Source organism: Microcebus murinus, chromosome 20 (genome assembly GCF_040939455.1).
Source record: "Microcebus murinus isolate Inina chromosome 20, M.murinus_Inina_mat1.0, whole genome shotgun sequence".
NCBI lineage: Eukaryota > Metazoa > Chordata > Mammalia > Primates > Cheirogaleidae > Microcebus > Microcebus murinus.
The window spans coordinates 36,856,720-36,883,038 of NC_134123.1; the positions used below are offsets into that span (position 1 = coordinate 36,856,720).

Here is a 26,319-nt window from a genome sequence, read left to right on the forward strand (position 1 = left end):
CTCTCATCTCTAAAAAAGAAAAAAGTAAAAAAAAAAAAAAAAAAAAAAAAGAGCACGATTGTTAACGAGTTATACGGAGAATTTTTTAAGCAGCTCTGCAAAACAAGTGCCGGACGTCGAAGTTTTAATCTAAAACCCTACCCCCCCCTACCCCCTGGTTCCGCCAATTTTCCGCTACCCGCAGCAGACAGTTGACTGAAAGTCAGCAAGAAAAAAGAAAAGTCCAAACGGTCAGCTTTGAGTCCTCCACAGTCCCCTCTTTAATAATGGCATTTCTTTTTTTTCTCTTTTTTTTTTTTTTTGCACTATATATATATACATGAATGAAAATTTCCAACAAACGAAAAAAGAACTTTAGTCAAACTTCCCCTTCCTCCTCCAGCTTTATTGGAATAGTTTAAAATTACATTTCTATTTTTTTTTTTCCTCTAGGACTTCAGTTGCTTTTTTTTTTTTTTCCCCATCTCACTTTTAAAAACTGATTACTGCAAAGGAAAAAAACACAGTTGTCTTAAGTGATATAAGTATACAAAAATAACATCTTGATTTCTGTGAAAATGCATTCATAGCAATTCCTGAATAGCTCCCAAATTATGCTAACTCTTCTCTCTCTCTCTCTTTTTATTTTTTATTTTTTTTTTTGAGCATGGATGTCTTTGTCTACTCCTGGCTTTCGATTTCGGTCTTCCAAGGAAAAAAACGTGTTCTAAACCTTTGTCAACACTCAACGTCTACAACTCACAGCACCGGTGTGCTGTGCTCAAGTTCCGGCCTAGCCGTTAAACACGCGTGTTGTTGTGTGTGTGTATGTTGTTGTTTTTTTTTTTTTGTCTCTTTTTTTAAACCTTTGTCTACTCCCAACTCAACTGTTAAACGTTCTACGTAGGGCCTGATATGGACAGATGTTATTCGATGTTATTTGTTTGCTTTTTTTTTTTTTTTAGCTACTGAGGTCGGACGATCCCAAGGCCATCATCATCATCATCATCATCATCACCTCCAATGTGCTAACGTTCAAAGCTATCAAAGTCGTCACTGGAAGCTCAGGGAAGCTTCCAGAGCCGGTTTTCAACCTCCTAACGCTGGGAACAGGATGGTCGAGAAAACGAAGGACACGGGCTTCACCGTGGCAAGTGAGGTCTGACTCGCCTCTTTACCCACTCTCCAATTCCCTAATTCACCAGTAGCACGGAAAAGGGGTTCTTTTTAACAAAGCATTATACGTAACACCTCTACCAAACTAAACATAAACTTTTTTTTTTTTGTAGTTAAATGCAGAAAGTCGGTTTTTTTTTTTTGGTTTTTTTTTTTTTTTTTTTTTTTTTTTGTTCCACCCCTTTATCTCCTTTTTACACACGGCAAGTAAAAAGCTCACTGGCCTGGGAAGTCGCCTCTACCTGCCCACCTCTGGCCAGTGAAGAGGATTCAGAGAAAATAATACAACCATCAATCAGAAAAAGGAGGGGCGACAGAGGGACCGAGTTAGGCGGTGGCCTCGATCGTGCACTCCCGCGCCAGGTGCCCCGACTCCCCGCAGCGGTAGCAGTTCACTTCGCTCGTCTTGCTGCAGTTGATGGCTACGTGACCGGTCTCGCCACACCTGGAAGACAGATTCGAAATAGCTTCATTTATTCGCTGCTGCGGAGGGGAGGTAAATTTAAAAAAAAAAAAAAAAAATTGTAAAAAACTATTGTTGAGTGAAATAAAAAAAGGAAAATTGATAATAACAAAATTGTATTAAACGATAAGAAGAAAAATTCTTACCACCTCTGTTCGATAGAAATGAAACAAAAAGTCAAACAAAAAAAGACCGAAAAAGAAAGCAAAAAAAAAGAAAAAAGTAAAAGAGAGAAAAAAAAAAGAACAAAAAAGAAAGGAAAAAAAAGTTAAAAGAAAAAACAAGGACATGGTAATATGACATCTTGTGCTCGGGGAAAAAAAAGGGAAATGTCACATAAAAAGTAAGTAAAATAATGAATAAAAATCTTAAAAGTTAAATAAAATTTTTAAAAAAGGACAATAAAAGAAGTAAATAAATAAAAGTAAAAAGAAAAAGAAAAAGAAAAAAAGGACAAAAATTTAAAAAAAACTAAATTAAAAATATTCTCACCACAGAACAAACACCGATTAAAAAGCAAAAACACAGGACATTTTTCCAAGGCACTAAAACTTCATATCAATAATAAACTACAGGCAGGAAGGAGCATGGAGATAAACAGAGCTACTTAACCGCACAGTGTTAAGCGATGAAACTAAAATTTCTGCCGTAAGAGATCAGCCAAAACCAAGGCAATGGCCGAGATATTCTTTTTATGCAAATTAACCTTCTGAGGGTTCATGGGTACGTAACACGGCTAAATTTATCTAATTGTACACTTTATTTTATTTTATTTTTTTTTGAGTCACAGTCTAACTCTGTGGCCCGGGCTAGACTGCCGTGGCATCGCCCAGCTCACAGAAACCATAAATTCCTGGCCTCCAGCGATCCTCCCTCCTCTGGCCTCCCGAGTAGCTGGGACCACCAGGCGTGGGCCTCCACGCCCGGCCTCCAAGATTGCTGGGACGACAGGCGTGGGCCACCTGTGCCCAGCCAGGGCAGAGTCATTAGGTTAACAGAGCTACCTAACTCAACCTCACAGCGAAAGCCAGGGGGGGTCTTCAAACTTTTCAATTTTTTTTTGTTATTATTTTTTTTAATAAGATGTTAAATTGCTTTAAATTTTCTTTTTGGTTTCCCCCTTTTTTTTTTTTTCATGTAGGTGACAGCTTATTTTTTTTTTTCTTTTGACTTTCGTGTGTGCAGGATCAAACTTTATAAACAGGTCACTGTTTATAAAGACCATGAGAGAGCGGGGCGCAAATTCCACACGTGCGCACTGTGGGCCCGGGACGGGTCAGCTGCTAAGCGGGACAAGGCAGCCGTGCCAAAAACACAGCGCCGGGCCGGATAAATGCGCTGGGCGACCCGCATGTGGCCCCCGGGGCCCGAGTTTGAGGTGGCCTGGCTTCAGCTATGCAACTAAAAATCTGTGCCCTTAGAGATCAACCAAAACCAAAATCAAAACCAACGGCCAAAATGTTCTTTTTTATGCAATTAAATTCCCTAACATTTTGTGGGTATGTACACAGCTAAATTTATCTAATTGTCCACATGCTTTATATATATATATATATATTTTTTTTTTTTTCTTTTCTTGAGACACAGTGATCTCACTCTGTCGCCCCGGCTACAGTGCCGTGGCGTCAGCCTCGCTCACACCTGCCTCCAACTCCTGGCCTCCAGCGAGCCTCCTGCCTCAGCCTCCCTCCCGAGTAGCTGGGACTACAGGCATGCGCCACCACGCCCGGCTCATTTTTTTTCCTACATATTTCCATTTCCCAAATCAATTTTTTCTTTCTATTATTAGTAGAGACGGGGTTTCGCTCTTACTCAGGCTGGCCTCCAACTCCTCACCTAGAGCAATCCTCCCGCCTCGGCCTCCATTTTTTTTTTTTACTTCAAAATAAGATATGTGCAGTGTGCATAGGGATCTGTTCATAGTTTTGTTTTTATTTTTTTTAAACTATAGTCCGGGCCTTCCAACGGTCTTGAGGGACAGTGAACCGGGCCCCTCTTTGAAAAGTTTGGGGTCTAAAACTCATTTCCAAATATATAAATATATATAAAAGGAAAATCGGCCGGGCGAGGTGGCTCACGCCTGTCATCCCAGCTCTCTGGGAGGCCGAGGCGGGAGGATCGCTGGAGGTCAGGAGTCCGAAACCAGCCTGAGCGAGAGCGAGACCCCCCCGTCTGTACTATAAATAGAAAGAAATTAATTGCCCAACTAATATATACACAAAAAAAACGAGCCGGGCGTGGTGGCGCGTGCCTGTAGTCCCAGCTACTCGGGAGGGAGGCTGAGGCAGGAGGCTCGCTTGAGCCCAGGAGTCGGCGGAGGCCGCTGTGAGCGAGGCTGACGCCACGGCACTCACTCCAGCCCGGGCGACACAGCGAGACTCTGTCTCAAAAAAAAAAAAAAAACAACAACAAAAAAAAATGAAAGTAAAATAAAAAAAAAATAGAAAAGCTTGAGGACCCCTGGTCTGAACTACGGAGCCACCACGGAAGAAAACAGTCCGGCGTGCTGACGGCGCCGGCTGCCTACCGTGGGCCCGAAAGGTCTCTGCCCCGGCCAGCCTCCCCCGAACGTGCCCGCCCGGCTCATCGTCGCCGTTTCCAGAAGGTTCTCTCTGGGGGGGGGTGTGTCCCCTCCCAGCGGCCTCACCTGTAGCACTTGACTTTGGTGCAATCTTTCTGGATGTGGCCGAACTCGCCGCAGGAGTAGCACTTCTGCTCGTCGGCGTGGTCGCAGTCGCGGGCCAGGTGGCCGGGCTTGCCGCAGTTGTAGCAGCACTGCTCCCGCTCCCGCTTGGGCTCCTTGCAGTCCTTGGCGATGTGGCCGCCTCTGCCGCAGTTATAGCAGGCTTCAGCAGGGGGGGAAGAACCAGACCGAGACTATAACACCTTCCCGCGTGGGGGGGATTATATATATATTTTTTGAGACTCAGAGTCTCGCTCACGGCAGCCTCCAACTCCTGGCCTCGACCCATCCGCCCGCCTCGGCCTCCCTCCCCAGTAGCTGGGACTACAGGCACGCGCCACCACGCCCGGCTCAATTTTTTTTTTTTTTTTTTTTTTTTGAGACAGAGTCTCACTTTGTTGTCCAGGCTAGAGTGAGTGCCGTGGCGTCGGCCTCGCTCACAGCAACCTCAAACTCCTGGGCTCAAGCGATCCTCCCGCCTCAGCCTCCCGAGTAGCTGGGACTACAGGCATGCGCCACCATGCCCGGCTAATTTTTTATATATATATCAGTTGGCCAATTAATTTCTTTCTATTTATAGTAGAGACGGGGTCTCGCTCTTGCTCAGGCTGGTTTTGAACTCCTGACCTTGAGCAATCCGCCCGCCTCGGCCTCCCAAGAGCTAGGATTACAGGCGTGAGCCACAGCGCCCGGCCTCATTTTTTTATATATATATATCTTTAGTTGGCCAATTAATTTCTATTTTTTTTTAGCAGAGACACAGTTTCACTCTTGCTCAGGCTGGCCTCCAACTCCTGACCTCGAGCGATCCTCCCGCCTGGGACTCCCTCACGAGTAGCTGGGACTACAGGCATGCGCCACCAAGCCCGGCTAACTTTTCCTATATTTACATTTTTTACTTGTCCAGCTCATTTCTTTCTATTTTTAGTAGACACGGGGTCTCGCTCTTGCTAAGGCTGGCCTCCAACTCCTGACCTCAAGCGATCCTCCTTGCCTCAGCCTCCCTCCTGAGTAGCTGGGACTACAGGCACAAGTGACCACACCCAGCTAATTTTTTCTATATGTTTTTAGTTGGCCAATTAATTTCTTTCTACTTTTTTTTCTTTTTTAGTAGAGACCGGGTCTCATTCCTGCTCAGGCTGGTTTCAAATTCCTCACCTTGAGTGATCCTCCCGCCTTGGCCTCCCGCTAGGATGACAGGCCTGCCCCACCCCACCCCGCCCCACTATGTTTGGTTTTCTATTTTTGAAACAGAGTCTAGGCCGGGCGCAGAGGCTCACGCCTGTAATCCTAGCACTCTGGGAGGCCGAGGCGGGCGGATTGCTCGAGGTCAGGAGTTCGAGGCCAGCCTGAGCAAGAGCGAGACCCCGTCTTCTACTATAAATGGAAATAAATTAATGGGGCAACTAACATATATAGAAAAAAATTAGCCGGGCGTGGTGGTGCACGCCTGTAGTCCCAGCTACTCGGGAGGGAGGCTGAGGCAGGAGGTTTGCTTGAGGCCAGGAGTTGGAGGCTGCCGTGAGCGAGGCTGACACCCTGGCACTATAGCCCGGGCGACAGGGCAAGACTCTGTCTCAAAATAAATAAATAACAATAATAATAATAAATAAACAAACAAAAAAAAAAAGGAATTAAAAAAAAAAAAAAAGAAAAAAGAAATTAAAAAAAAAAAGAAAAAGAAAAGGAAGTGTTCAATACTTACCATCCTCCTGAAGGTCGCAATCCTTGGCCAGGTGACCGGACTCGCCACAGCGGTAGCAGATGTCTGGGAGAGAGGAGGACACAAACTGGAAACCTATTTGGGACAGAAGCAAAAAAAAACAAAAAAACAAAAAACAAAAAAAAGAACGGGCCTCATTAGACCGGCCTAGACAGCTCGCAAATACCGAAGCGCTTCGAATTTTTTGTATGCGACAAAATACCTCTATCCGAGGTAAAACCACCTCTGCCGCGGCTCCGCATGCCCCGGCCGCGGCCACCGCCGGTGGGGCACTCCCGGGCCCAGTGGCCGGATCTTCCACACTTGAAGCACTCGTTGCTGCTCATGGCTGCAGTTAGCTCTTCAACACACCAAAGACATTCGGCAGAAAAAACACACACGCCGTCATTGGTTAGAAAAAAGAACAGATGTCAAATTTAGCTAGCAAGATAAAATGTACGCAAGAAAAACAGACAGACATGGAAAACAACAAGGTCAGACCACCGAAATGACTCTGGACTTGTTTTTTTTTTCTGATCAAATATATTTTAAAACAAACAGATATATAATGCCTAAGTGCACAGTTGTGCAACTATTTTTTTTAATTCTCATGATAGTTCATTATTTTTTTTTTCCTTTTTTTTATTTTTATACTTTTTTTCCCTTTTTTACTTTTATTTTTGTATTTTATTTTAGCGTATTATGGGGATACAAGTGTAAAGGTTACTTATATTGTCCATTCCCCCGTCCCCCTTATTATTTTTTTCGAAACAGAGTCTCGACCCGTCACCCGGGCTGGAGTGAGTACCATGGCGTCAGCCTCACTCACAGCAGCCTCCGACTACCGAGGTCAAGGGATCCTCCTGCCTCAGCCTCCCTTCCGAGTAGGTGGGACTACAGGCATGCGCCACCACAACCGGCTGACTTTTTCTATATGGTTTTAGTTGTCCAGCCAATTTCTATTTTTGGTTGACACGGGGTCTCGCTCTTGCTCAGGCTGGTCTCGAACTCTTGACCTACAGTGATCCTCCCGCCTCAGCCTCCAAAGTAGCGGCGACTACAGGCATGCGCCACCACGCCCGGCTCATTTTTTCTATATACATAAGTTGCCAAATTAATTTCCTTCTATTTACAGTAGAGACGGGGTCTCGCTCTTGCTCAGGCTGGTTTCCAACTCTGGACCTCGAGCGAGCCTCCTGCCTGGGCCTCCCAGAGTGCTGGGATGACAGGCGTGAGCCACCGCGCCCGGCCTTCTTTTAACTTTTGTTCCCATTAAATGGCATTTTCTGAAAATTATTCTGTGGGAAACACTAGCCAATATATTTGTTTAAAAAAAATTACACAACTATACACATAGGCATTATACATCTATGATAAAATATATTTGAAATTAAAAAATTGTAAAACACTGTATATATCGTAGCAAGAGCAACACCCCGTCTCTACTAAAAATTAGAAAGAAATAGGCTGGACAACTAAAAATATATCCAAAATATCAGCCGGGTGTGGTGGCGCGTGCCTGTAGTCCCAGCTACTCGGGAGGGAGGCTGAGGCGGGAGGATCTCTTGAGGCTAGGAGTTGGAGGCTGCTGTGAGCGAGGCTGACGCCACGGTACTCACTCCAGCCCCGGCGATACAGTAGGACTGTCTCAAAATAAATAAATATTTTATTTATTTATTGATCTCCTGATCATTTCGCTAATGTTTATTTATTATAATAAATATTCATTTGTTTAATGACCTCCTGATCATTTTGCTAATATTTATTATAATAAATATTTATTTAATTACCTCCTGGTCATTTTGCTAATATTTATTTTAAATAAATTTAATTTCTAATTTTAAATAAAATTTTATTTAAATTTAATTTTAAATATTTTATTTAAATTTATTTAATTTTATTTAAATTTAAATAAATTTTAATTTCAAATAAAATTTTATTTAAATTTTTTAAAATTTAAATGAACATTAGCGAAATGAGCAGGATGTAGACTAAATTGCCACTATAGATAGCCCTGGCAACCCTTGAATTTTCTTCTCTTCTAATCTTCCCCTTTGCAAATGTTAGTGTACTTTTATGTTGAAAACTGCTTAGGACTTATCTTCCTCAACTGCAGAGGTAAAAAAGGAAAAAAAAAAAGGAAAATTAAAAAAATTTTTTTTTAAATAAAAGAAAAAAATACATAAAAAACGCCTTAGGATTCAATTCAGAACTCCTTTATGGGTATTATTTTGAAGTAAAAATAAAACACCCAGTAAAGCAAATGGATTTTGCACTTGTTTTGTAAGAATCTAAAAATAAACGGATGCTATTCTTAGAAGGAAATCGAATCGAATGGAATGGAATGAAAACACTGCAACTATTTTGCCAGGCTTCCATGTCTAAATATTTCTACCCTACAAACTCCAGCGCGGAGCAATGGTACACAGAGTAGCACTTTAAATGCTCCCTCAAGCCTAACCCTGGTTCCATCAAAATCTAGAAAAACATATTGTTTCGATAGAGGAAAACTGGCTGAATAGTGGAATGAGCCAAACCAAATAAAACCCCCAAAAAAGGGCAATGGGGAAAAATGTCCAGGTTCACCTCTTGCAATTAATGTTTAATCATTAACTCGTTCAAAGGCCAAAATAAAAATAAAAAAATAAATGATAAAATAAAATAAAACTAATCATTAACTCGTAGAGAAATTTAAGTGGCTAAAATTTAAGCTAAAGGTTAGTTTCAAGAAGTTTCCATGATCAAGGACTGGTTTTCTTTAAAGAAAGGAAAAATATATAAAATAGAAAAATGTAGCAAATGATTTAAAAGATAAATAAAAATATATATGCAAAAGAAAAATATTTTTTTACAAAAAGTTTTCAATTTCCTGAATATTTCCGTCTAAAAAACAAATAAAAAATACAACAAAAAAAAAAGTGTTTGATGTCAAATATTCAAAAGAAAAAGAACCCAACACTCATTTTATTCCAACTCTCTACTATGTGATTGAGGCTAAAATTTTCAGAAGAATTTTTCTAGCAACTCTTTCCACTTGCTCTTGAAAACATCACCAAAAACAATTTTTTTTGGCTGTATGTACAGGACAGTTGTGGTTTCACATGGAGTCAAAAGAAACCACCCAGGCTGGGCGCGGTGGCTCACGCCTGTCATCCCAGCACTCTGGGAGGAGGCCGAGGAGGGAGGATCGCTCAAGGTCAGGAGTTGGAGGCCAGCCTGAGCAAGAGCGAGACCCCGTCTCTACTAAGAATAAAAAGAAATTAGCTGGTAAAAAAAATATATACAGAGAAAAAATGAGCCGGGCGTGGTGGCGCATGCCCGTAGTCCCAGCTACTTCGGAAGGGAGGCTGAGGCGGGAGGATTGCTTGAAGCCAGGAGTCGGAGGCTGCTGTGAGCGAGGCTGACGCCGCGGCGCTCACTTCTAGCCCGCGTGACAACAGAGTGAGACACTATCTCAGAAAAAAAAAAGTAAAGTGAATAAGCTGATCCACACTTCCACTGAATAACCAGCAATTTGCAATAGATTCGTCTTTTTAACTAACATTAATAGTTAATGTTAGTTAACTATCATTAATGGCTTCCCAGGATGTTCTAGAAGCTTCCTAGACTTGGACCAGAGGCAGGTCCTCCTGCTGATATTCATCTTACGCGCGAATGTGTGTACAGGGTTCCAGAAAACTCCACGCCTTCCTTGGGATCAGCCAAGGCCGAGCTGGGAAGTCTGGCTCCGCGGGTGTCGCCGCCTACGAGCGGCTGCCCCTGGCCAGCGTCCTGGCGTCCTCCGCGGTCCCCGCCCTCCCGCCACCTGTCACCACCTCTTCCAACCTGCAGCTCAAATGCCGGCTCTATACAAGAGTCTGACCTCATCCTCTCCTTATTTAAGACCCGGGACACACTCCGTTAACATGTGACAGTGGCCCCAGCGTGTATGCCCTTCCAGCACGTTCTTTTCAAGGCAGAGACCAAGTAATTCCCCTTTTAAATCGCCACAACACACAACACAGAGAGCATTTCACACGATTAACCCAGTCTGGCTCAAGCCTGTCATCCCAGCACTCTGGAAGGAGGCCGAGGAGGGAGGCTCGCTCGAGGTCAGGAGGTCGAGGCCAGCCTGAGCAAGAGCGAGACCCTGTCTCTACTAAATAAAAAAGAAGGAAATTAGCTGGACAACTAAAACATATGTATAATAAATAAATTAGCTGGCCACGGTGGCTCACGCCTGTCATCCCAGCACTCTGGGAGGAGGCCGAGGAGGGAGGATCGGTCAAGGTCAGGAGGTCGAGACCAGCCTGAGCAAGAGCGAGACCCCGTCTCTACTAAAAATAGAAATTATTGGGACGACTAAAAACATATATGAAAAATTACCTTGGCGTGGTGGCGCATGCGTATAGTCCCAGCTACAGGGAGGCCGAGGCGGGAGGATCGCTCGAGGCCAGGAGTTGGAGGCCAGCCTGAGCAAGAGCGAGACCCGTCTCTACTAAAAAAAAAAACAAGGCCTTACCTAGGCTTGTAAGATTAAACCCTAGAAGTGATGAAAGCACAAACAGGTCTTCTAGATTTGTCTTCATTAACATAATATCATAATTTTGATACTCAGAACACAAAACCAGTAAACTAGTTAAACCTAACAGTATGCGGAAGACTATCAGTTATAACAAAAAACAACTCTTATCCTAGAAAATACATTGAAAATAAGTAGCAAGGCTGGGCGCGGAGGCTCACGCCTGTCATCCCAGCACTCTGGGAGGCCTAGGCGGGAGGATCGCTCGAGGACAGGAGTTTGCAACCAGCGTGAGCAAGAGCGAGACCCCGTCTCTACTAAAAAAAAACAAAAAGAAAAATAGAAATTAGCAAGACAAGTAAAAATACATATAGAAAGAAAATGAGCCGGGCGTGGTGGCACGTGCCTGTAGTCCCAGCTACTCGGAAGGGAGGCCGAGGCAGGAGGATCCCTCGAGGCCAGGACTTTGAGGCCAGCCTGAGCAAGAGGAGCGAGACCCCGTCTCTACTAAAAAAATAGAAAGAAATTAGCTGGACAACTAAAAAAAATATATATATATATAAAAAAAACGAGCCGGGCGTGGTGGCACGTGCCTGTAGTCCCAGCTACTCGGGAGGGAGGCTGAGGCAGGAGGATCGCTGGAGATCAAGAGTTCCAGACCAGCCTGAGCAAGAGCGAGACCCTGTCTCTACTTAAAAAAAGGGAAAGAAATGAGCCAAACAACTAAGAATATACAGAAAAAAATGAGCCGGGCCTGGTGGCGCATGCCTGTAGTCCCAGCTACCCGGGAGGGAGGCTGAGGCCGGAGGATCGCTCGAGGCCAGGACTTCGAGGCCAGCCTGAGCAAGAAGAGTGAGATCCCGTCTCTACTAAAAAAAAAAAAAAAAAAAAAAAAAAAATAGAAAGAAATTAATTGGACAAGTAAAAACAGATAGAAAAAACAAGCCGGGCGTGGTGGCGCACGCCTGTCGTCCCAGCTACTCGGGAGGGAGGCCGAGGCCGGAGGCTCACTGGAGGCCAGGAGGTGGAGGCTGCTGTGAGCGAGGCTGGCGCGAGGGCACTCTATCCTGGGCGACAGAGCGAGACTCTGTCTCAAAAAGAAGAGCAACAGCAGCAATAGTTAAGCTGGGGATACGACGACACCAGCCAAGCGCGGTGTCACTGTGGGCGTGTCAGTTGTCGCGTGTGGCTTCCGCAACCCGGGTGTGAATCGGTTCCCACGTGCAGGCGGCCTGGTCTTCCCCGAGCCCGGGGCTGTCCCCCGAGTCACCCTCGACGTTGACCTGAGTGGACCTGGGCCCACAGAGGGGACCTTTAGCCCTCTGGTGGCACCAGAAGGAACTACGGAAACAAGGGACGCGGGCAATGACGCGCCACTCTGAGCTCTGGCCAGGATGACTCGGAGCAGAGTCCACAAGGGAGGGCAATCCCACGTTTTTATCCGGGTTCCTGCCACTCCTCGGTTGATGACACCCCCTTCCTGCCTGCGACAATCGCTGGGGACAGGTTGTGACAGCTGAACATGCGAGTGAGGCATGAATAAAATTATTGTATTTAATCTTACGACCCTGCAAAAAAAGTTACCAATTTTTGTTCCATTTTATTTTGTTTTTTGAGACAAGAGTCTCGCTTTGTCGCCCTGGGCTAGAGTGAGGGCCGTGGCGTCAGCCTCGCTCACGGCAGCCTCAATCTCCTGGCCTCAAGTGATCCTCCTGCCTCAGCCTCCCAAGTAGCTGGGACTACAGGCATACACCACCATTCCGGGCTAATTTTTTCTATATATATTTTTAGTTGGCCAATTAATTTCTTTCTATTTTTTTAGTAGAGACGGGGTCTTGCTCAGGCTGGTTTCGAACTCCTGACCTCGAACAATCCTCCGGCCTCGGCCTCCCAGAGTATATTTCTTTTTAAAGAAAATCTTCATAATACAGGGGGAAAAAAAAAAAAAAAAAGGACATCAATTTACTCCCTACCTCAAAACCATTACACGAGAGCACTACGACTATATAACAAGTAACTGCTGGCCGGGTGCGGTGGCTGACACTTGTAATCCCAGCACTCTGGGAGGCCGAGGAGGGAGGATCGCTCGAGGTCAGGAGGTCGAGGCCAGCCTGAGCAAGAGCGAGACCCCATCTCTACTATAATAGAAAAAAATTAGCTGGACAATTAAAAATATATAGAAATAGTCTGGGCGCGGTGGCTCACGCCTGTCATCCCGGCACTCTGGGAGGCGGGAGGATCGCTCAAGGTCAGGAGCTCGAAACCAGCCTGAGCAAGACTGAGACCCCGTCTCTACTAAAAATATAGAAAGAAATTAATTGGCCAACTAATATATACAGAAAAAATGAGCCGGGCGTGGAGGCGCATGCCTGTAGTCCCAGCTACTCGGGAGGCTGAGGCAGGAGGATCTCAAGAGGCCAGGAGTTGGAGGCTGCTGTGAGCGAGGCTGACGCCAGGACACTCTGGCCTGGGCAAAGATGTGAGACTCTGTCCCAATAAATAAATAAACAGACAGATAGATGGATAGATAAAATGAAATAAAATAAAATAATAAAATTAAAAAGCGTACTGATTTACTAGATAAAATGAAAATAAAAAAATAAAATAAAAAAGCGTACTGATTTACTAGACAGATAAAATGAAATAAAATAAAATAAAAAAAGTGTACCGATTTACTCCCTACCTCAAAAATATTACACAAGGGTATTACTACTTTATAACAAGTAATTGTTAAAAAAAAGAAAAAGAAAACTACACAGGAATTTGAATTGCCATGCTAAAAAAAAAAAGTCTTTGTTCTGTAGTTCCCCTTAGATGAAAATCAAAGCAAAACTAGAACTGATAAGCTTTGATCCACGGCTTCCTTGACTTTAAAAAATTTTTTTTTACTATTTCTATTTTTTTTTCTTTTCTTTTATTTTTTTTAAACACAGTTACTGGCATCGCTAGCTTCCATGACTTTTTTTTTATTTTTTACTAATAATTTCTATTTCTTTCTTTTTTACACAGTTAGTGGAATCAGTAGCTTCCTTGACTTTTTTTTATTTTTTACTCATCATTTCTATTTCTTTTCTTTCTTTTTTTTTTTTTACACAGTTAGGGGGGATCAGTAGCTTGACTTTTTTTATTTTTTACTAATAATTTCTATTTCTTTTCTTTCTTTCTTTCTTTTTTTTTTTTTTTTTTTGAGACAGAGTCTCGCTTTGTTGCCCAGGCTATAGTGAGTGCCGTGGCGTCAGCCTAGCTCACAGCAACCTCCGACTCCTGGGCTCAAGCCATCCTCCTGCCTCAGCCTCCCGAGTAGCTGGGACTCCAGGCATGCGCCACCATGCCCGGCTAATTTTTTCTATATATATCAGTTGGCCAATTAGTTTCTTTCTATTTATAGTAGAGACGGGGTCTCGCTCTTGCTCAGGCTGGTTTGAACTCCCGACCTCGAGCGATCCGCCCGCCTCGGCCTCCCAGAGAGCTAGGATTACAGGCGTGAGCCACCGCGCCCGGCCTTTTTTTTTTTTTTTTTTTACACAGTTCTGGGATCAGTAGCTTCCTTGACTTTTAAGCCAAGACAGATTGTTGCGGTTTTTTGTTTTTTTTTTTTTTCTTTTCCACTTAACTTCTTCACCAAAGAATTTAAGGATTGTCACCCAAGGTGCAGACACTGGCGGCTGGATTCCACTAGTCATTTCGTTTTTGTCATTTACGAAGCCACACTCCAGCTGGTCGCTACGAGCACTGCCATCTTCCTAAAAGAACAGAACTCTTCCTACTTACAACTTGGATCTGGACGGGCCACTCGCTCTCTCGTTTTACTATCCGGGTAAGTTTTTTTGTTTTGTTTTGTTTTGTTTTTTTTCTCCCAACGTTGACAACTGGGGGCAGCTCGCTCACGGCCACCTCTCACTACTCTGGCTCCGTCAAGGGAGGCAGTTTGTGGAACCGGAGAATGTTCTGGGCCCAGCAGGCCTTGGCGCTGGTTTTCTGGCAAGTTGCTTTCTGCTTACTGTCGGGAGGAGAGGAGCCAACAATTTCTTTTTTTCTTTTCTTTCTTTTTTCTCTTTTCTTTTTTTCTCTTTCTTTTTTCTCTTTTGTTTTCTTTTTTCTCTTTTTTTTTCCCTTTTCTTATTTTTTCCTTTTTCTCCTTTTTATTTTTTTCGTTTTCTCTTAACAATTTCTGTTTTGTTTTTTTTTTTAAATTCTCACTCCTGCAAGAAGGAACAGAGCAAAGTCTCTGTGGTCAGGCGTTTTGCCTACAGACCGACTGTCCCGATCCGTCCCCAACGGTGGTTCCACTGCTTCTAAGCGCCAGCTCGGGTTTTCTTTCCGTGATACGTGCCATGTTTTTATCAGATTTTCAAAGAAACCAGTCATAAATCATGTGACAAAACTCATTTACACTGACCTTAAGAAATCACCCTGCCTAGTCTAGATGTTTAAATGCCACTGTATACAGTTCGTAAACTGGAGACCCAGGAAAAAGAAAGAAAAACAAAGGAAAAAAAAAATTAAGATTAAGAATAAAGAATTAAAAATAAGAAATAAGAAAAATAAAGAGCCCGGGCTTATTTTCTTAAAAATAAGAAAATAAAGAATTAAAATAAGAAAAAAAATTTTTAAAAAAAGAATGCCAGTCTAAGAAATGGCCCTTGGTCTTGCACTCATTTGATTTGAAATGTTTCACAGAAACTGCACACGTTTAAAAACATTACTTTTCTTGTTATCAATATAAAAATAATGTGGTTCCTAAAACTTAAGTTTTCTCTTGTGAAATATGTAGATAAGCACACAAAAATATAGACTCTTAGCTTTTTTAAATCTTTTTTTTCCGACCGGGCGCGGTGGCTCACGCCTGTAATCCTGGCAGTCTGGGAGGCCCAGGCGGGCCAAGATCGCTCAAGGTCAGGAGTTCAAAACCAGCCTGAGTAGGAGCCAGACCCCTCTCTAATAGAAATTAATCGGCCAACTAAAAATATATTTAAAAAAAAAAACGAGCCGGGCGTGGTGGCGCATGCCTGTCGTCCCAGCTACTCGGGAGGGAGGCTGAGGCAGGAGGCTCGCTGGAGGCCAGGAGTTGGAGGTTGCTGGGAGTGAGGCTGACGCCAGGGCACTCTGGCCCCGGCGACAAAGGGAGACTGTGTCTCAAAAAAACAACAACAAAAAAAACCAACTCATTTACAATATCTTAAGAAATCACCCTGCCTATTCTAGATATTCAAATGCCAGTCTAAAGGAAATGCCTTTGGTCTTGCATTGATGTGGCTCAAAATTTTTTACAGAAACTGCACGTTTGTTTGAAAAACATTATGGAAAATGAAAAACATTTAACTTCTCTGGTTATCGATATGAAAATAAATGTCTCCAGCAGAATACAGCATGTGTTTTAAAAGTAAAAAAATAAAATTAATATTTGAAAATATAAAAAAAGAGTAAAAAACAGAAAATAAATGTGGACCTTTGGTTTCGAAGAAAAACTTAAGTTTTGTATTGTGAAATATGTTGGTAAGTACACAAATATATACGGTTAGCTTTATTAAAAAAATTTTTTTGTTGCCAAGAGATGCGATTTGGAAAAACTTTCAGGGGCTTCATTCAGCCTTTGGGAATCTAATAAATCATTCCTCTTATGTTCCAGTCCACAAAGACTTCCTTGTGGACGAGAACGAGGCTCAAAAAGCTAAAAACAGTCTGTCCCTAGGATCACGGCACTTTCTAAGTGTTTGATAAGCCTTCAACAACGTTTTTCTTTTTTTTTTTGAGACAGTCTCAGTGTGTCGCCCCAGCTAGAGTGCGGCAGCCTCAGCCTCGCTCTCAGCAGCCTCCAACTCCTGGCCTCAAGCGGTCCTCCTGCCTCGGCCTCCCTCCCGAGTAGCTGGGACGACAGGCGTGCGCCTCCACGCCCGGCTCATTTTTTTTTTTCCGTATGTTTTTAGTCGGCCAATTAATTTCTTTCTGTTCTTCAGTAAAGACGGGGTCTGGCTCTTGCTCAGGCTGGTTTCCAAATCCTGACCTTGAGCGATCCTCCTGCCTTGGCCTCCCAGAGTGCTGGCAACAAAGTAATTCTTTAGAAGCTTAAAAAAAAAAAAAAAAAAAACCCTGCTTTCCCTAGCAGATAAGCATTACATCTTTATAGACATTTTAAAAATCCTCAAAGCCTAACTACGCTCAATTTATGCTGCTTGAGCAAACTCCTAACATGAAGCTGCTAATTTAAATTCAAAGAGTAACTCCTTAATTTAAAAGTTAACCTGTTGGTTGATAAAGGTACTTCTGGGTGGTAAAAAAAAAGAAAAGAAAAAGAATAGAACGTATTGTAAAATTTTATAAATAATTAAAAAAAAAAAACAAACAAACGTTAACCTGGTTATGTCTCACTCTAAAATAAGCCCAAACGATAGAAAAGGGATGGAAGGGAGGGGGGAAAATGGGCATTTATTGAAACCTTAAAATCTGTACCCCCATAATATGCCGAAATAAAAAAATAAAAAAAAAAGAAAAGGGATGGAAAACCTATTTTTAAAAATGTTAAGTTATGGTCAAAGATTGGGGCATAAGGGAGCAGCCCTTTTTTACTTTAAAAGACCAAAAAAAAAAAAAAAAAAAAAAAAAGAAACCCAGGATCTTGGCTTCTTTATCTTGCCCCTTCTGCGGGTCCTGAACAAATGCCAGCAGCCCAGTAGCTGAAGTCACTGATAATGAACGATAAATTATAAACGCCAGAAACCCACTAGCTGAGCAATGTTTTCCTTTTTATAAGCCCACCCCAAAGACCAGGCTGAGTCACTTCCTCTCGGAAGCGCCCTGTGGCTCCCGCCATATGGCCAACACGTGGCGACACGCAACAGCCTCACCTATAATAAAAATTAAATGTATATATGTAAAAAAAAAAAAAAATCAAAATCGACACCCCTCCCAACCCCACCAAAACCCAGATGTAGACGATTATGCCACGGGAAAACAGGGTTTTTTTGTTTGTTTTTTTCACGTTTATGGAGAAGGGGAAAAAAAAAAAAACAACACAAAAAAACTAGACAGACCTTAATTAAAAGGAGGTGTATAGTCTCTCACTGGCAAAGTGACACCCAGTTTAGCTGATCCAAGAAACGATGCAAAGACTGCTTCTTAATTACTGCTGCTGCTGCTATGCTTTTTGGGAGGGCTGACAAAAGCCCCGGCTTTTCCGGATACTACAGACGGCTTTTTTAAATAGGGGAGAGGGGGGGGTCCCTGTACCTTAAATCGCGTTCGTTTGGGGTTCCACCATCAAAAGCCCCCGTTTTGGAAACGGCCACCTAGGACGGGCAACTATACAGGGACTCAAAAAGCAGCAGGGGGAGCTTTCAAGAGTCTGCAGAACATACAATAAATCTCCAAGGGCTCCCCAAGCTTTGCAGATGGGGGTGCCCCTACTTCTCACTTAATGCTTGCTTCTGCTGCTGCTACGCTTTTGGGGGGAGCTGACAAAAACCAGGCCTTTTCCGAATACTACAGAGGGCTTTTTTTTTTTATAAGGGAGGGGGGATCTCCTGTACCTTAAATCGTGTTGATTTGGGGGTGCCACCCTCAACCCTTCCTTTTTTTTGCAACGCCAAAGCACGGGCATCATCTATATAAGGACTCGAAGCACGATGAGCAATCAAAAAGCAGCAGCAGGAGGGGATATTCCAAGAGTGTGCAGAGAATATATAACAAATCTCCAAGGGCTCCCCAAGTTTTGCAAATGGGGGTGCCCCTACTTCTTTCTTACTGCTTTGCTCCTGCTGCTATGCTTTTTAGGGGGACTGACAAAAGCCCTGCTTTTTCGGGATACTACAGAGGACTATTTTTTTTAAAGGAGGGGGGATCCCTGTACCTTAAATCGTGTTGATTTGGGGGGAGCCACCCTCAACCCCCCACTTTTTTTGCAACGCCAACCAAGAAGCACGGGCATCATCTATATAAGGACTCAAAGCACGATGAGCAATCAAAAACCAGCAGCAGCAGCAAGGGGAGCTTTCAAGAGTCTACAGTATAATAAATCTCCAAGGGCTCCCCAAGTTTTGCAAATGGGGGTGCCCCTACTTCTTTCTTACTGCTTTGCTCCTGCTGCTGCTACGCTTTTGGGGGGGCTGACAAAAACCAGGCCTTTTCCTAATACTATAGAGGACTTTTTTTTTTAAAGGGAGGGTCCCTGTACCTTCAATCCTGTTGATTTTGGGGGGGCCACCCTCAACCCCCCACTTTTTTCTTTGCAACGCCAATCAAGAAGCACGGGCATCATCTATATAAGGACTCGAAGCACGATGAGCAATCAAAAAGCAGCAGCAGCTTTCAAGACACTGCAGAAAATATATAACAAATCTCCAAGGGCTCCCCAAGCTTTGCAAATGGGGGTGCCCCCACTTCTTTCTTACTCCTTTGCTCCTGCTGCTACGCTTTTGGGGAGGCTGACAAAAACCAGGCCCTTTGCAGATACTATACAGGGCCCTTTTTTCTTTAAAGGAATGGGGAGTCCCCTGTACCTTAAATCGTGTTGATTTGAGGGGAGGGCACCCTAAACCCCCCACTTTTTTTTTTTTTTGCAATGCCAACCAAGATGCACAGGCATCTATCTATATAAGGACTCAAAGCACGATGAGCAATCAAAAACCAGCAGCAGCAAGACCGGAGCTTTCAAGAGTGTGCAGAGAATACGATAAATCTCCAAGGGCTCCCCAAGCTTTGCAAATGGGGGTGCCCCTACTTCTTAATGCTTGCTTCTGCTGCTACGCTTTTGAGGGGGCTGACAAAAACCAGGCCTTTTCCTAACACTACAGAGGAATTTTTTCTTTTAAAGGGGAGTCCCTGTACCTTAAATCCTGTTGATTTTTTTGGGGGGAGCCACCCTCAACCCCCCACTTTTTTTTTTGCAATGCCAATCAAGAAGCACGGGCATGTATCTATATAAGGACTCAAAGCACGATGAGCAATCAAAACCCAGCAGCGGCAGCAAGGGGAGCTTTCAAGACTCTACAGAACATACAATAAATCTCCAAGGGCTCCCCAAGCTTTGCAAATGGGGGTGCCCCTACTTCTTTCTCACTCCTTTGCTCCTGCTGCTGCTGCTGCTATGCTTTTTAGGGGGGGACTGACAAAAGCCCTGCCTTTTCGGGATACTACAGAGGACTATTTTTTTTTAAAAGAGGGGGGAGTCCCTGTACCTTCAATCCTGTTGATTTTTTTTGGGGGGGTGCCACCCTCAGCCCCCCACTTTTTTTTTTTTTTTTTTGCAACGCCAACCAAGATGCACAGAAAGCATCATCTACATAAGGGCCCAAAGCACGATGAGCAATCAAAACCCAGCAGCAGCAGCAGCAGCAAGGGGAGCCTTAAAGACTCTACAGAACATATAACAAATCTCCAAGGGCTCCCCAAGCTTTGCAAATGGGGGTGCCCCTACTTCTTTCTTACTCCTTTGCTCCTGCTGCTGCTGCTACGCTTTTTAGGGGGGACTGACAAAAGCCCTGCTTTTTCGGGATACTACAGATCACTATTTTTTTTTAAAAGAGGGGGGATCCCTGTACCTTAAATCCTGTTGATTTTTGGGGGGGTGCCACCCTCAACCCCCCACTTTTTTTTTTTTTTTTTGCAATGCCAATCAAGAAACACGCGCATGTATCTATATAAGGGCCCAAAGCACGATGAGCAATCAAAACCCAGCAGCAGCAGCAACCAAGGGGAGCCTTAAAGACTCTACAGAACATACAATAAATCTCCAAGGGCTCCCCAAGCTTTGCAAATGGGGGTGCCCCTACTTCTTACTTAATGCTTGCTTCTTCTGCTGCTACGCTTTTTAGGGGGGACTGACAAAAACCAGGCCTTTTCCTAGCACTACAGAGGGATTTTTTTCTTTTAAAGGGAAGGAGGGTCCCTGTTGATTTGGGGGGGGGGGGTGCCACCCTCAACGCCCCACTTTTATTTTTTTATTTTTTTTTTTTTGCAACGCCAACCCAGAATGCCCAAAAAGCATCATCTACATATAAGGGCTCAAAGCACGATGAGCAATCAAAAACCCAGCAGCAGGAAAAAGAACTTTCTAGAGTCTGCAGGACGCAGGCTGAATGTCCCCCCAAGGGCTCCCCCCAAGTCTGGCGGGGACACACACCCCGGTCTCCTTGGCAACCGGCCCGCCAGGCTCCCCCGCCCCTCCCCCAGCGCAAGGCGTAACCCTTCCCCCGCCCAGCCCATCCCCCCAGTTCTCTCTCTCCCTCTCCCGCCCCCCAACCCACCCGGGACCCCACTTCCTGTCCGCGGTTTCCCGCCAAACCCGCCTTCCGGGACCCCCGCCCCCACCCCGGCGTCGCCCCCCGGCCCGACAGGGCGGCGCGCGCCCGCGCCAAGGCCTCGGCCTCCCCCGCCGCGAGGCTGCCGCGGCCCGGAAGACGTCCCCCGACCTCCAACCGGGCACCCCAGAAAAACTGGGGGGGCGGGGTGACGGAAATGGGGGTCCCCCGAGCCCCCGAAGGCCGGGGACGCCGAGGCCTGAGGCGACCGGCGGCCGCCATGGCCGCCATGGCCGCCATGGCCGCCGTCCCGCGTCGTCCATCCCGGCCCGGAACCCCGCCGCCCGCCTCCCCGGCCGCCACCACTCTCCCCCCCCCCCGGAGCCCGGGCCTCACCGGCGGCTGCGGCGGAGAAGGCTCGGACGCAACCCCGGGGACGGCGGCTCTCGCCAGGCGGCGGCGGCGGCGGCGGCGGCTGTTTATCTCCGGGGTCCTTGGCTGCGCCACACGCGGGTCTGCACACGGCCCCACTCTCACGCCGCTGCGCACGGCTCGCCGCGCCCCGGCGCAGCCAATCAGCGCGCGCGCCGCCCCTCCCTCCCCCGCCGCGGCGGGCCAATGGGAGGCGCCGCTGGCCGCCAGCGCGGAGCGTGCGTCGCGACGGCGCGGCGCCACGCCTGAAAAAGGGAGGGGGGCGGGGGGAAAGGAGGGAATGAAGGGGCGGGGCCTGGAATGGGGACGCGCGTGCGCAGCGCGGGCTTCTCCCTGTTTTTTCCCCCCCACCCCCACCCAACGCGGCGTGCCCCGCCCTCTGAGCGCGGCGTCACGGCGCCGCTCCCGGCGTGCCCCGCGCCGCCGCCGCCGCCTCGAGGGCGCACGCGCGCGAGGCCGGCTTTTCCGGTCGGGCGGCCATGCCAATATGGCGGCCTTCTCCGCCTCTGTCGCCGCCTTCTCCCCGCAGCTCCGGACCCCACGGAGGCTTTCGAGGGTGGTGACTCCTCCATTGGCGAGGAGCCCGAGCAACAACGTCCAGACTCTTTCCTGGGCGCCCGCCAGGCCCGTGTCTTTCGGGGAGGGGGGAAAACAGACGCGACTTCCGGCTTCCGGTTTCTCGGTCCCTCGTTTGGAGGAAAAGTCGGGGCTGTGAGGAAGCGCGGCGGTTGCTATGGCTACAGGGCCTCACTCTATAGAGATGTGTTTTGGGGTTTTTTGGGGGGTGTGTGTGACCCCCGGAAGGCCTCGCTGGTGTCGCCCCGGCGGGGACTGAGGAGGCGGCCTCCCCAAAATAGAGGTGCCCGGTCTCGCCTGTCATCCCAGCGCCCTGGGAGGCCGAGGAGGGAGGCTCGCTGGAGGTCAGGAGGTGGAGGCCGGCCTGAGCAAGAGCGAGACCCAGTGTCTACTAAAAAAAAAAAGAAAAAAAGGAAAGAAATGAGCTGGAAAACTAAAAATATACAGAAAAATTGTAGCCCTAGCGGTGTTGGAGGCCGAGGAGGGAGGATCGCTCGAGGTCAGGAGGTGGAGGCCGGCCTGAGCAAGAGCGAGACCCAGTGTCTACTAAAAAAAAAAAGAAAAAAAAAAAGGAAATGAGCTGGAAAACTAAAAATATACAGAAAAATTGTAGCCCTAGCGGTGTGGGAGGCCGAGGAGGGAGGATCGCTCGAGGTCAGGAGGTGGAGGCCGGCCTGAGCAAGAGCGAGACCCAGTGTCTACTAAAAAAAAAAAGAAAAAAAAAAAGGAAATGAGCTGGAAAACTAAAAATATACAGAAAAATTGTAGCCCTAGCGGTGTGGGAGGCCGAGGAGGGAGGATCGCTGGAGGTCAGGAGTTGGAGGCCAGCCTGAGCAAGAGCGAGACCCCGTCTCTACTAAAAATAGAAAGAAATGAGCTGGACAACTAAAAATATATAGAAAAAACGAGCCGGGCGTGGAGGCGCATGGCTGGAGTCCCAGCTACTCGGGAGGGAGGCCGAGGCAGGAGGCTCGCTGGAGGCCAGGAGTCGGAGGCTGCTGTGAGCGAGGCTGACGCCACGGCACTCACTCTAAGCCCAGGCAACAAAGCGAGACTCTGTCTCTAAAAAAAATGAAAAGTTTCAAACTGGGCCGGGCGCGGTGGCTCACGCCTGCAATCCTAGCTCTCTGGGAGGCTGAGGCAGGAGGATCGTTTGAGGTTAGGAGTTGGAGGCCAGCCTGAGCAAGAGCGAGACCCCGTCTCTACTATAAATAGAAAGAAATTAATTGGCCAACTAATATATATAGAAAAAAATGAGCCGGGCGTGGTGGCGCGTGCCTGTCGTCCCAGCTACTCGGGTGGAGGCTGAGGCAGGAGGCTCGCTTGAGGCCAGGAGTTCAAAACCAGCCTGAGCAAGACCCCGTCTCTATTGAAAATAGAAACAAATTAATTGGCCAATTAATATATAGAGAGAACAAATTAGCAGGGCGTGGTGGCGCGTGCCTGTCGTCCCAGCTCCTCGGGAGGGAGGCCGAGGCAGGAGGCTCGCTGGAGGCCAGGAGTCGGAGGCTGCTGTGAGCGAGGCTGACGCCACGGTGCTCACTCCAGCCCGGGCGACACAGCGAGACTCTGTCTCAAAAAATAAAAATAAAAAGTTTCAAACTAAAACAATCCATTGTTTTCTTAAAAATAGATGCATTCATTTTTTTAGAAATGTAATTTTTCAGGATAAAGGAACAAAAGAAGGCCTAGAGAGAAAAAAAAAGAATGAGGTTATAAAAAATGTAACCAATTTATAAAAAGTAAAGACATAAAAAGGCAATTTTGTATCGAGTAGCTACATAATTGAGTTGCACTTGGAACTAAGTAGCGGATAGTAAAATAATGACGTGTTTCGATTGTTTCCATATATTTTACAAGATGTCCTAAAGTTGTTTTTTCGGGGTTTTTTTGTTGTTTTTTTTTTTTTTTTTTTATGAGACAGAGTCTCGCTCTGTCGCCCGGGCTGGAGTGAGTGCCGTGGCGTCGGCCTCGCTCACAGCAGCCTCCGACTCCTGGCCTCCAGCGAGCCTCCTGCCTCGGCCTCCCTCCCGAGGAGCTGGGACTACAGGCATGCGCCTCCACGCCCGGCTCGTTTTTTCTACATATATTTTTAGTTGTCCAGCCCATTTCTTTCTATTTTTTTTTTTTTTTTTTTTAGTAAAAGTTGCTCACATTGGTCTCCACCTGCTGACCTCGAGCGAGCCTCCTGCCTCAGCCTCCTTCCCGAGTAGCTGGGACTCCAGGCACGCGCCACCATCCCCAGGCTAATTTTTTCTATATTTATTTTTTTTAGTCCGCCAATTAATTTGTTTCTATTTTTTTTGGTAGGGACGGGGTCTCGCTCTTGCTCAGGCTGGCCTCCAACTCCTGACCTCCAGCGATCCTCCTGCCTCAGCCTCCGTCCCGAGCAGCTGGGGCCACCACGCCCGGCTCATTTTTTGTATATTTATTTTTTTAGTTAGTCCACCAATTAATTTTTCTGTGTTTTTCTTTTTTTTTTTTTTTTAGTAGAGACGGGGTCTCGCTCTTGCTCAGGCTGGCCTCCAACTCCTGACCTCCAGCGATCCTCCCGCCTCGGCCTCCTAGAGTAGCTGGGACGACAGGCGTGCGCCACCACGCCCGGCTCATTTTTTTTCTATATGTTTTTAGTCGTCTAGCTCATTTCTTTTCTCATTTTTTTAGTAGAGACGGGGGTCTCGCTCTTGCTCAGGCCGGCCTCGAACTCCTGACTTCCAAGCCATCCTCCCGCCTCAGCCTCCCTCCCGAGCAGCTGGGGCTACAGGCATGCACCACCACCACGCCAGGCTCATTTTTTTCTATATATTTTTAGTTGTCCGATTAATTTCTTTCTATTTATAGTAGAGACGGGGTCTCGCTCTCTTGCTCAGGCCGGCCTCCAACTCCCGACCTCCACGTGATCCTCCCGCCTTGGCCTCCCTCCCGAGCAGCTGGGACTACAGGCATGCGCCACCACGCCCGGCTCCTTTTTTCTGTCTATATTAGTTGTCGAATTAATTTTTTTAATTTATAGTAGAGACGGGGTCTCGCTCTTGCTCAGGCTGGCCTCCAACTCCCGACCTCTATTGAGCGATCCTCCCGCCTGGGCCTCCCAGATCGCTAGGAAGACATATATCTTTATTGCTTTGTAAAAACCAGCCACCTGTCCCCAATGTCTTGACCAGGGCCTTGCAAACCGCTGGAGTCACCCGGGGGCCTCCTCCCCTGGTTGAGGCCAGGACTCGGAGGCCGCCGGGAGAGGAGGCTGAGGCCAGAGGCAGACAAGAGTGTGAGAGTCTGCCTCAAATAAAAAAATAATAAATAAAATAAAACAAAAGCTATTGGCATTGAGACGACGCCCATTCTAGAAATTCCGGCTTCTGTCTGTGGTGTCCCTGCGGAGGCCGGCTCGGGAGGCCGGCCAGGTGCTGTGGCCAGCAAAACCGAGGCTGAGAGCGACTCGGGAAAAACAGGAAAAGCCTGTGCAGAAAATGCTCTGTCCTATGGACTGTCGAGTTCAGTGTTCAATAAACCCCGGCTCTCGGGACGAGGAGGAGGCCCCGGGCCGGCCCAGCGTGGAGGCCGGGAAGGGAAATGAAAGGTTCATGCACTTGGGCGTAACTTAACAGCGATGATAGTGATCATTGCAGGGAGACAGGGAGAGGGAGGGACGGGAAATGGGCATTTATTGCAAACTCAAGAGTCTGCAGCCCACATAGTATGCAGAGATCAAAAAAAAAAGGAAAAAAGAAAAAAAAAAGGGAAAAAGAAAAAAAAAAGGGAGAAAAAAATAAATAAGTAGATGATTAAATAAAAGCAATGAATAAATAGTAAGTAAGTAGTCATGTTTAGTGATGAGATTAGTAATGAGTGAGGAGTGGTAAGTAAAAGATGAATGAATGATGAGTAATAAAATAAGTAATAAGTAATTATATATAAGTATCTATATAGGTGATTATATAAGCAATAAATAAGTAAAAAATAAATAATAAGTGATAAGATAATAAGCAACAAATAAGTAGTTATATAAGTATTTATATAAGTAATTGTATAAGTTATAAATACAATAATAGTAATAAATAAGTAAAAAATAAATAATAAGTAATAAATAAAATAATAAGTAATTGTATATAAGTATTTGTATAAGTAATTATATAAGTAATAAATAAAACAATAAGTAATAAATAATGAGTAAAAAATAAGTAATGAATAAAGTAAGTAATAAGTAATTATATAAGTATAAAGTAATTATATAAGTAATAAAATAATAGGTAATAAATAATGAGTAAAAAATAACTAATAAGTAATTATATAAGTAATAAATAAAATAATAAGTAGTAAATAAGTAAAAAATAAATAAATAGTAAGTAATAAATAAAATAACAAGTAATAAATAAGTAATTATATAAGTATTTATATGAGTATTAAATAAGTAAAAAATAAATAATAAGTAATAAATAAGTAATTACACAAGTATTTATGTAAGTAATAAGTAAAATAATAAGTAATAAATAACAAGTAAAAAATAAGTAATAAATAAAATAATAAGTAATTATATGTAAGTATTTACATAAGTAATTATATAAGTAATAA

The 26,319-nt window shown here is 45.3% G+C and overlaps 1 protein-coding gene across 4 annotated transcripts; it reads right to left on the reverse strand.

Moving 5' to 3' along the window:
• Positions 1–810: 810 nt before the first annotated feature.
• CNBP (CCHC-type zinc finger nucleic acid binding protein) lies at positions 811–21,305 on the reverse strand. 4 transcript variants are annotated; one of them, XM_075995925.1, is made up of 5 exons: positions 21,136–21,305; positions 6,248–6,364; positions 6,007–6,099; positions 4,266–4,467; positions 811–1,600 (listed from the first exon to the last, which is right to left on the reverse strand). In XM_075995925.1, the coding sequence occupies exons 2-5, from the start codon at positions 6,348–6,350 to the stop codon at positions 1,483–1,485; spliced, it is 516 nt and encodes a 171-aa protein (XP_075852040.1). In that variant the 5' UTR covers positions 6,351–6,364; positions 21,136–21,305; the 3' UTR covers positions 811–1,482. The 4 variants fall into 4 exon arrangements, with proteins under 4 accessions (XP_075852040.1, XP_020138828.1, XP_020138830.1 ...); XM_020283239.2 differs by having other exon boundaries at positions 6,227–6,364; positions 21,136–21,304; XM_020283241.2 differs by having other exon boundaries at positions 4,266–4,464; positions 21,136–21,302.
• Positions 21,306–26,319: the final 5,014 nt, after the last annotated feature.

Bases quoted from the DNA above. Each gene is read 5' to 3' on its own strand.
- CNBP (XM_020283239.2), bottom strand. From the start codon at position 6,350: ATGAGCAGCAACGAGTGCTTCAAGTGTGGAAGATCCGGCCACTGGGCC. The intron at 6,100-6,226 runs GTATTTTGTCGC...TGTCCCAAATAG, and splicing joins TGGTTTTACCTCGGATAGAG to GTTTCCAGTTTGTGTCCTCC. The intron at 1,601-4,265 runs GTGAGGCCGCTG...TCTGTCTTCCAG, and splicing joins ACCAAAGTCAAGTGCTACAG to GTGTGGCGAGACCGGTCACG.